We start from the raw sequence: 11,336 nt of genomic DNA, 5'->3' as shown, positions 1-11,336 counted from the left end.
TGACACGTCAACTTGTTCTAGTAAACATGGTTTTTCATCTCTAATACTGCTGTGTGGGATGCATTACATTGATACATATTCTTTGCTTGTTATTGTCATGAACATTACAATCTTGCCATTCAACAATGGTTTTTGTCTCACTATGTAAACACGTATGCAAAATGAAATACAGTGGCAGTAGATAATAGATAAAAACTATTTTACTATAGATTTAAAGTAACTACATCGCTAACCAGGTCAAATTTTAGCCAGGCCTAATTGCCCAACATTAGTGACCAACCTCACATTGGAAGTAGAATGGCCTTACTGAAGAGCTCAGTGACTTTCAACTTGGCACCGTCATAGGACGGCACCATTCCAACAAATTACTGCCCCGGTCAACTGTAAGTGCTGTTTTTGTGAAGTGGAAACATATAGGAACAACAACGGCTCAGCCGTGAAGTGGTAAGCCACACAAACTCACAGAATGGGACCGTCCGAGGCGAGTACTGAAGTACGCAGCACGTAAAAATCGTCTGTCCTCGGTTGCAACACTCACTACCAAGTTCCAAACTCCGTCTGGAAGCTATGTCTGCACAAGGGCTGTTCATCGGGAGCTTCATAAAATGGGTTTTCATTACCGAGCAGCCACACACTAGCCTAAGATCACCATACGTAATGGCAAGCATCACCTGGAGTGGTGTAAAACTCGCCGCCATTGGACTCTGGAGCAGTGGAAACGCGTTCTCTGGAGTGATGAATCACGCTTCACCATCTGGCATTCTGACATACGAATCTGAGTTTGGCCCCAATGCATAATGCCAACTGTAAAGTTTGGTGGAGGAGGAATAATGGTCTGGTTCTGTTTTTCATGGTTCGGGCTAGGCCCCTTAGTTCCAGTGAAGGGAAATCTTAACGCTACAGCACACAATGACATTCTATAAGATACTATGCTTCCAACTTTGTGGCAACAGTTTGGGGAAGGCCCTTTCCTGTTTCAGCATGAAAAGCCCCTGTGCACAAAGCGAGGTCCATACAGAAATGGTTTGTCGAGATCGGTGTGGAAGAACTTGACTGGCCTGCACTGAGCCCTGACCTTAAAACACCTTTGGGATGAATTGGAACGCCGACTGTGCAACCTCACTAATGCTCTTGTGGCTGAATGGAAGCAATGTTCCAACATCTAGTGGAAAGCCTTCCCAGAAGAGTGGCGCTGTTATAGCAGCGCAAAGCATATTAATGCCAATGATTTTGGAATGAGATGTTCGAGGTGTCCGCATCCATATTCGAGGTGTCCCCATACTTTTGGACATTTAGTGTATCTACTACATGAGGCGGCAGGTAGCCTAGTGGTTAACTGCCAGTAACCGAAAGGTTGCTAGATCGAATCCCCGAGCTGACAAGGTAAAAATCTGTCGTTCTGCCCCTGAACAAGGCAGTTAACCCACTGTTCCTAGGCCATCATTGTAAATAAGAATTTGTTCTTAACTGACTTGCCTGGTTAAATAAGGGTTAAATAAAAAAAATATGAAAATCTCAAACTTGTGTACATCATGATATGCATTCACGTCAATAGTGGATTGGTGAGAAAGTTGACATTGGTGTTTCTAGAGAGAGAGACATTCACCTGTTTGATTAGTGAGAGAGAAACCTCATGTCTTTTGGAGGAGATTGAACCATCATCAGAAGTTACAAGGAAAACAGACACAATCACATTCTAAAATGGATACAGTCCAACACAATACATTCAAAGTCAGATGATAAATAATGATCAACTACAAGATGAAGCATTTTCTTTCAGTTTCAGTGATGACATCAGAAGCAGAATAAAGGCAGCCACTTACTCTTGGCCTGAATAAAGCCTGAAACAGAGATTAACATGCTGAACATACATGCTGATGTTGAGGGTTCAGTTTCAGTGTTTAGGGTTTGATCACCTGTCAGCTTTTCACACACAGTGTTCTGTTCTTCGTCTCTGTTCTGTTCCTGCTCTGTCACACACAGTGTTCTGTTCTTCGTTTCTGTTTTGTTCCTGCTCTGTCACACACAGTGTTCTGTTCTTCGTCTCTGTTCTGTTCCTGCTCTGTCACACACAGTGTTCTGTTCTTCGTCTCTGTTCTGTTCCTGCTCTGTCACACACAGTGGTCTGTTCTTCGTCTCTGTTCTGTTCCTGCTCTGTCACACACAGTGTTCTGTTCTTCATCTCTGTTTTGTTGCTGCATCACTCCTCCTCTGCTGAGCTGAGTGTATGCCCTTCATTATTACAACATATCCTGCACACAGCTTCATGGACTTCCTGTAAGGCTGTGTCGTCCCTAAGTGTATAAAGCTAGTAGGTGAAGTCTGAAGCCTGCTGCCTGACCTGGGAAGTCCCCAGACAACAACAGGAGATACAAAGCTTCTCTAAAGTAGAGATGACTGGTCACAGCTCCCTCTATAGACCGCCTGTATACAGCAATGTGTTAGTTCTGGTCAGGCCACAGGAATAAGAGCTGCCAAAACCTTGCTTTGGTCATCCAGCTGCTGCTCACTGGGGGGAGGGGTCACAATACATATAACAGGAAGTAAAATGGGTGTCTCTGTGGCCTACTGAAATAAGTAATGCAGATGCTGACACTCTCAATAACATCTATGGTGCAATTTGTGTTGTGACAATAAGTTATGTGCTTTTGCGTCATCACAATCGTCATATAAATACATTAATTACAGCTTAATAAAGTTATGTTATTTGACTGTTCTAGGTGGTAACAGAAACCCAAGAAAATCTAGAGAACATATAAAGCCTGATGTTGTCCCTCTGTCTGGTGATGATCTACACAGAACACACTACAGTACACATGAGCTCAGGTAATTCATGATGACATTGCAGAGGCAAGTTAGTTGCTGCTAATTTCACATTCATTGCATTGACCAGAAAGTACAAATACACAATGAATCATGGTATTAACAATCCAATTTTATTCCTGAAAATCCCTCTTACATAATAGAAAAACATGGTAATCTGCCGTCATAAATACTTTGTGGTATATTTTGAATCTCTTGTGGAAAATAATAGAAAATGTATGTAAATAATTAATTGAAATAATGAATGTAAATAATGAATGTAAGTAATTATGTAAATAATGAATGTAAATAATGTATGTAAATAATAATAGTAAATAATGTTTGTAAAAAAAGAAAGCAGTACTGTCATGTGATGTCATCTATAAATATGGGTGAATGCTGATTGTTCTCCAAACGCTGACGAAGCTTCCACCTAAACGCATCCATTTGTTCTGATCTCTGCTGCTAAAAAATACATGAAAACTTAAAGAATATTTCAGTGACGGCGGGTTTTTCCTATGTTCAATTACTGTGTGGTATATTCATATGAGCTGTGATGTCGGATTTGAGCAGACATTGTGTTCATCATGAGATGAAATATCCAATCAGTCGGTAGCACTTTTCAGCTGGTCTCATTGTCCTTCAAAAAAGGTCCTCTTTTCTCTGCTTCTCTCCTGTCTGACAAAGAGACAGACAGACAAATAAAGAGACAAACATTTGGGTAGATAAAGGAAAGATTGGGATTTGATTTGCAGAAGGACAGACAGACAGACAAGCATAATCTAATAAGAGTAAAAACCACTTGATGCCACTGGACCTTTACAGATACAGTACATTACCTGTTTGATTAGTGAGAGAGAAACCTCAAGTTGTATCTGGTTCTGCTGTGTCATGGAGGGGTTGGAACCATCATCAGAGACTAATACAAAACAGAGGGACCCAAATAGTTAGACTCATTTAAAAGCTATATTAAGCATCAACACTGTACATACCAACCCACGCCAGGTTCAAATAAATGTGGGCTTCTCCAGGCTTCTTCAACTCCAAATGTGACACTAAGACAGCTTGAGAAATATTTGTAATGTACTGTACTCAAATATTCTTTCTGTCGTTGCTCACCTGTCCTCTTCCTGTTCCACATAATAAACCCAGCTATGGTGATGAGGGCTAGGAGGATGACAGCTACCACTACTCCAATCATGATGGGGCCAAATTCAGGAGGCTTGTCTGAGTTGATGAACAGACACCCATGTATACACAGTGAATATTACTGTAAATCACTGAATTCTCTGTCATCATGTAAGATATGATTCCTCTTACCACTGTTTGTTTTTATCACAGACTGATCCAGTCTGATGGCGATGATGTTCTCTTTGTGTTCAACCACACAGGTGTAGTTGTTGTTCTTCCATTCATCACAGTCCATTGTAAGGTGAGCACTTTTCTGGAAGGTTCCATCATCGTTGGGGAGAATCTCTCCATGCAACACATCTTCATGCTGTTCTTGTCCATCTTTCTGCCAGGACACCGTGACTCCACTGGGGTAGAAACCTGTAGCGTGGCAGGTCACTGGAGAGGAGGGGGTCTTCTGGAGCAGAGACACTGATGGAGGGGCTGGAGAGAGAGAAGGAGAGGAAAGAAGAGGGATCGAAATATGAATTCAAATAGCATCTTGCATTGGGGGAACGATGTTGTTGTGCCTCAATCTGGAAACAACTGGTAATAGGTTTTGATTGAATAGGACGCCATGTGTCTCAGACAGTGTCTCTGTACCTATCCGCTTCAAGACGCTGCTGGCGAAGTTCAAATACTTCTTCAAAGTGTCAATACACTCCTTAGTGAAGTACCATTTGAGATAGTGCAGATTCTTGCTGTTGTCGTCCCACTTCTGTTTGATGGTATCTGCCTGCTGTACGGAGGTTATCCATCTTACGGTCTTCATGTCCAATGAAATGAAATCCTCACCATCATATCCATAGTGATGGAAATAATCTTGGAGTTCAGTCTCATCATTCCACTCACAGCCGTACAAGTTCTGGATTGTGTGAACAGCTGAGAAAGAGAGAGAGAGGTCTATCTGCAATAAACATGTATTACCTGGGCAACCAGCTATAAACTGCTTTATTCATTTATGTAAGTGTGTGTGTGTGTGTGTGTGTGTGTGTGTGTGTGTGTGTGGGTGTGTATGTGTGCGTGCGTGCGCACGTGTGTGTGTGTGTGTGTGCACGCCCATGTGCATTCTGTAACCTTTTGACTGGGTTTGGTTGAACTGCTTCTTTGCAAACGTAATGAGGTTTTTGAAACCTTCATGTTGGTTAATCAGGGGCTCAGTGTAGAGTTTCCTGTAGTATTTTCCTGCCTTCTTCTTCATCCACTCAGTGGTGAGGCCCAGTGTCTTGGTGTTGCTGTCAAAGTACACAAACTGATGATCGTCCAGCAAACCCACCACCATGAACTCTGGGAAGTCAGTATCACCTGAGACTGCAGTGTATAAGTATTTCATAGAGTGGGGAGCTGTGAATAAAATATTATAATTATATGATTGATCATGTAATATCATACAGTATGAAGCTGTGAATAAAATATTATAATTATATGATTGATTATGTTTTATCGTACAGTATGGAGCTGTGAATATAATATTATAATTATATGATTGATTATGTATTATCGTACAGTATGGAGCTGTGAATATAATATTATAATTATGTGTTTGATTATGTATTATCGTACAGTATGGAGCTGTGAATAGAATATTATAATTCAATAATGTAACATAGATGAGCTGCGTGTCTTTGGTTATTTCTGACATTTGTAGAACCCCTATCGGCAATTGATTGTATACCTACCACTCGACCTATGTTTAAACACAGATCCTCACTCTACAGTGAGATGAAGTAAACATGTCACTTAGTCTGGAGACTAAGAACTGACCAAGTAGTTTTCTGAAGTTCAAATAACTAGCAACATGATTCTAGCAACATTATATTTGTACTGACCTGCAGAAGTTATAGGAATCCAGAGAAACAAGAGACAGAAGGAAATCATTTCTTTATCAGTTTAGATGAGATTGAATGGTAACGCTGGGTTGAACACAACTGTGTACTTTCTTTCACTATTCTCTCCATCATGCCAAACAAACAGGGTCATAACTTGTTAATGTTTAGCCATCAAATGTAATCTTTAAGGAGTGACACAACGGTGCATACAAGACCTTCCGTTATTCAACATGATGAGTCACTTGACTTTTGTGTGTGTCTGTCGCTCCGGGGTAAAGTTTCCCTTAGGTACAGATCTAGGATCAGATTCCCCTCCCACAATCCTGACCTTAACTGTGCGTGGTGAAAGAAATATCTGACCCTGTATCAACTTCTACCAACTCCCTCTGGCATAGTCCATCTTTATTGTCAACAGAGAACTGGCATTTGATTGGGCACACACCAGGAAGTAAGATGGCCAGAGCAGAGACCTAGCTCGCCTTGTTTATCAGATTAAAGTCTCAGGTCATGGAATCCTTTTGGCCACCTTGTTTCTCTGCATTCTGCAAACAGTCAGGAGATTATGTGACATTCTGACTCAGGAAGAATAAAAAACAATATATTTTCTATTGAAAAGCAGCTGATTTATCTGTTGACTGGATATACAAAACATATTAAGCCATATCTCAATGCCATTAGAAGTAAAAAATATATATATAATCTGTAAAAGTATTTAGGGTTAAAATCTTTGCTATGGTATTTAGTTTGTTATTTCACACATAAAAAATAAAACATCATGGAATAATGACTGACTGCTGGGTGTAACGTCCTGACCAGAGTTCTTATGTGTTTTGCTTGTTTAGTGTTGGTCAGGACGTGAGCTGGGTGGGAATTCTATGTTGTGTGTCTAGTTTGTCTGTTTCTGTGTCCAGCCTAATATGGTTCTCAATCAGAGGCAGCTGTCAATCGTTGTCCCTGATTGAGAATCATATATAGGTGACTTGTTTTGTGTTGGGGATTGTGGGTGGTTGTTTCCTGTCTCTGTGTTTGTGTTCTGCACCAGATAGGACTGTCTCGGTTTTCACGTTTGTTGTTTTTGTATTGTTGTAAGTGTTCACAGTTCGTTATATTAAACATGTTGAACACTAACTGCGCTGCATTTTGGTCCTCTCCTTCATCCCAGGAAGAAAGCCGTTACAGAACCACCCACCTAACCCGGACCAAGCAGCAGCAGCAGCAGGAGAGGCTGCAGCAGCAGCAGCAGCAGGAGAGGCAGCAGCAGCAGGAGAGGCTGCACTATTTGGAGGAATGGACATGGGAGGACGAATTAGACGGCAAAGGACCCTGGGCAGAGCCAGGGGAATATCGCCGCCCCAAAGAAGAGCTGGAGGCAGCGAAGGCGGAGAGGCGCTATTATGAGGCGCTCGCACGGCAGAGCGGCTGAAGGCCCGAGAGGCAGCCCCAAAAATTTATTTTTCTGACTCTGCACACGGGGAGTGTGGCAGAGTCAGGAGTCAGACCTGAGCCAACTCCCCCTGCTTACCGTAAGGAGCCGGTCAGGGCGGAATTGGAGGTGAGCGACGCAGAGACAGTGAAGGAGTTAATGGGGAAATTGGAGGAGAGAGTTATGAGGGAGGTGCTGGTTTGGTGCATGAGGCACGACATCCGCTCGACTGAACGTGTCGGGGAGTTGATGTCACCGGGAACAGCTCTCCATACTCGTCCTGAGGTGCGTGCTAGCCGTCTGGTTAAGACTGTGCCAGCCTCACGCACCAGGCCTCCTGTGCGCCTCCCTAGCCCTGCACGTCCTCTGCCAGCTCGGCGATACAGCTCTCCCAGCCGTGCTTCCAGTGGAGAGAGAGGGCGTCGTACCGGGCAGGCACCGTGTTATGCGGTGGAGCGCACGGTGTCCCCGGTGCGTGTGCTTAGCCCAGTGCGCAACATCTCAGCTCCACACATCTGCCGGGCTAGGGTGAAGATCCAGCCAGGGCGGATGGTGCCAGCCCTGCTCTCAAGACCTCCAGTGCGCCTTCACGGTCCGGTCTGTCCAGTACCAGCAGTGCCTACACCACGCACCAAGCTTCCTGTGCGTCTCCAGAGCCCTGTTCCTCCTCCACGCACTAGCCCTATGGTGCGTGTCTCCAGCCCAGTACCACCAGTGCCTACACCACGCACCAGGCTTCCTGTGCGTCTCCAGAGCCCTGTTCCTCCTCCACGCACTAGCCCTATGGTGCGTGTCTCCAGCCCGGTACCACCAGTTCCGGCACCACGCACCAAGCCTCCTGTGCGTCTCCAGAGTCCTGTACGCAATGTTCCTTCTCCCCGCACTCGCCCTGAGGTGCGTGCCCTCAGCCCGGTACCACCAGTTCCGGTACCACGCACCAGGCCTATAGTGCGCCTCGAGATTCCAGTGTGCCCTGTTCCTGCTCCCCGCACTAGCCTTGTGGTGCGTGTCTCCAGTCCGGTACCACCAGTTCCGGCACCACGCACCAGGCCTACTGTGCGCCTCAGCACGTCTGAGCCATCCGTCTGGCCGGCGCCGTCTGAGCCATCCATCTGGCCAGCGCCGTCTGAGCCATCCGTCTGGCCGGCGCCGTCTGAGCCATCCGTCTGGCCAGCGCCGTCTGAGCCATCCGTCTGGCCAGCGCCGTCTGAGCCATCCGTCTGGCTAGCGCCATCTGAGCCGTCCGTCTGGCCAGCGCCATCTGAGCCGTCCGTCTGCCCAGCGCCATCTGAGCCGTCCGTCTGCCCAGCGCCATCTGAGCCGCCCGTCTGCCCAGCGCCATCTGAGCCGCCCGTCTGCCCAGCGCCATCTGAGCCGTCCGTCTGCCCAGCGCCATCTGAGCCGTCCGTCTGCCCAGCGCCATCTGAGCCGTCCGTCTGCCCAGCGCCATCTGAGCCGTTCGTCAGTCAGGAGCCGCCAGAGCCGCCAACCAGTCAGGAGCCGCCAGAGCCGCCAGCCAGTCAGGAGCCGCCAGAGCCGCCAGCCAGTCAGGAGCCGCCAGAGCCGCCAGCCAGTCAGGAGCCGCCAGAGCCGCCAGCCAGTCAGGAGCCGCCAGAGCCGCCAGCCAGTCAGGAGCCGCCAGAGCCGCCAGCCAGTCAGGAGCCGCCAGAGCCGCCAGCCAGTCAGGAGCTGCCAGAGCCGCCAGTCAGGAGCTGCCAGAGCCGCCAGCCAGTCAGGAGCTGCCAGAGCCGCCCTCCAGTCATGAGCCGCCCTCCAGTCAGGAGCCGCCCTCCAGTCAGGAGCCGCCCTCCAGTCATGAGCCGCCCTCCAGTCATGAGCCGCCCTCCAGTCATGAGCCGCCACTCAGTCCGGAGCCGCCACTCAGTCCGGAGCCGCCACTCAGTCCGGAGCCGCCACTCAGTCCGGAGCCGCCACTCAGTCCGGAGCCGCCACTCAGTCCGGAGCTGCCACTCAGTCCGGAGCTGCCACTAGTCCGGAGCTGCCCTTCAGTCCAGAGCTGCCTCTCTGTCCGGAGCTGCTTTTCAGTCCGGAGTTGCCCCTCTGTCGTGTGCTACCTCTCTGTCGTGTGCTACCTCTCTGTCCTGAGCTACCTCTCTGTCCTGAGCTACCTCTCTGTCCTGAGCTACCTCTCTGTCCTGAGCTGTCTCCTCTATCTAGGGGGGACCTTTGTGAAGGTTCCTAGACCAGGGTCGGGGGCGAGGGTCGCCACTCAAAGGACGCTAAGGAGGGGGACAAGGACAATGGTGGAGTGGTGTCCTCGTCCTGCGCCGGAGCCGCCACCGCGGACAGATGCCCACCCAGACCCTCCTCTTGAGTTTTAGGGGTGCGTTCGGAGTCCGCACCTCAGGAGGGGGGTACTGTAACGGCCTGACCAGAGTTCTTATGTGTTTTGCTTGTTTAGTGTTGGTCAGGACGTGAGCTGGGTGGGAATTCTATGTTGTGTGTCTAGTTTGTCTGTTTCTGTGTCCAGCCTAATATGGTTCTCAATCAGAGGCAGCTGTCAATCGTTGTCCCTGATTGAGAATCATATATAGGTGGCTTGTTTTGTGTTGGGAATTGTGGGTGGTTGTTCCTGTCTCTGTACCAGATAGGACTGTCTCGGTTTTCACGTTTGTTGTTTTTGTATTGTTGTAAGTGTTCACAGTTCGTTATATTAAACATGTTGAACACTAACTGCGCTGCATTTTGGTCCTCTCCTTCATCCCAGGAAGAAAGCCGTTACACTGGGTATGATGTTGTACTGTTGGTGACATGAAAATACACCAGTGGAGGATTTATGATCGAATAGGAGATGTTGGTAAATGTAATTGATTATTGAGATGTTAAATGATGATACTGATGAATAAATAACATTATAGCTTGTTTATAGTAATACAAATATCTATATGCCTCAAGCAATATCATGGATGATCAGTCCTTACATCCATAGCTCTGTCTATGAATTTGAGAGTGGTAACATTTCTCCAGCCCCGTAGCTTTTTACCAAAACAGGGACATGGAAGACCCCTTATTGTTTCTACTGCTTCATATTGTAACCTGCAGTACGTTATTTATGTTAGTGCAGTATAATGAAAAGACTGGCCTCCACTACCCTGACCAAGGGCTTTTGGTGTTGCTGGCAAAGGCTAATTCCCTGTCAGTTAGACCAAAGGACTGAAGACTCTACTTGAAAGACTAGGAATCACCTACATACACCCATGTTACAATTTAATATTTCATATATCATTGTTGTTGTTGTTGTTGTGTTATCATGAACGGGGTATGAAAAGGAGGTCCTCAGCCCTGGTGACGGAGGCTGCTGCTGCTACAGGACTACATGTGTCTGTAGTTAAGGTATGACATGGAGGGAAGGTGTGGGTGGGAAGTGAGAGGGAGGTGGAATTAGGGACATGTTGTCACGTCTTCTCCTGCTCCTCCCTCCGGCATTGCCAGAGTACTAACCACCGGTCCTGTGATTCATCATTATGCTCACCTGTTAATCATTATGATTCACACCTGGACTCCATTACCTTCCTCATCTCCTCCCCTTTATATGTCACTCTCCAATGTTCACTCACCAGTTGGTATTGTTCTTGTGTATCGGCGTTCTGCCTTATGTTAGTGTCATGTTCTTGGTTTTGTTGTTTTATTAAAACGTTTCACCTGCTTCCGACTCACTGCCCCATCATTACACATGTGACTACAGGGATGGTGGATTTTGAGGGGTCAGTGGCAAAAGGGATTGGGGGGACAAATTGATTTATGGGAGAGTGGGGAAAGAAATAGGTTGCGTTCCAATACCCTGCATCCAGAAGTGTTCACACTTTCATTTGAACTCATGCATTTAAAAGCATTGGATTGGTGCAAGCAAAGTATGGAGACATTCCACCACAGCACAAGACTAGTGGATGACCCAAGGCCAAGTGTTTGCTTTCCTAACCCCCTGTTTAATTTGAATATTGTGGAAAAAATAAACAATTCACCACCTAAAACACTGCAGATGAGGCAGAATCAGGCAACAGTGTAAAAACATGTTAAATTACAAATCAAATCTTATTTGTCACATGCACCGAATATAACAGGTGTAGTAGACCTTACAGTGAAATGCTCAC

General features: G+C 46.5%; 1 protein-coding gene across 1 annotated transcript; it reads right to left on the bottom strand.

The window, feature by feature from the left end:
- Positions 1 to 3,424: 3,424 nt before the first annotated feature.
- On the bottom strand, positions 3,425 to 5,850 carry LOC120026888 (major histocompatibility complex class I-related gene protein-like). The gene is made up of 7 exons (XM_038971620.1): positions 5,802 to 5,850; positions 5,050 to 5,316; positions 4,576 to 4,854; positions 4,123 to 4,416; positions 3,922 to 4,029; positions 3,637 to 3,721; positions 3,425 to 3,476 (listed from the first exon to the last, which is right to left on the bottom strand). The coding sequence occupies exons 1-7, from the start codon at positions 5,848 to 5,850 to the stop codon at positions 3,425 to 3,427; spliced, it is 1,134 nt and encodes a 377-aa protein (XP_038827548.1).
- Positions 5,851 to 11,336: the final 5,486 nt, after the last annotated feature.

This window comes from Salvelinus namaycush, chromosome 32 (assembly GCF_016432855.1).
Source record: "Salvelinus namaycush isolate Seneca chromosome 32, SaNama_1.0, whole genome shotgun sequence".
Classification (NCBI taxonomy): Eukaryota; Metazoa; Chordata; class Actinopteri; order Salmoniformes; family Salmonidae; genus Salvelinus; species Salvelinus namaycush.
Note: the sequence above shows the minus strand (reverse complement) of the source record. Positions and strands in the feature narration are given on the sequence as shown.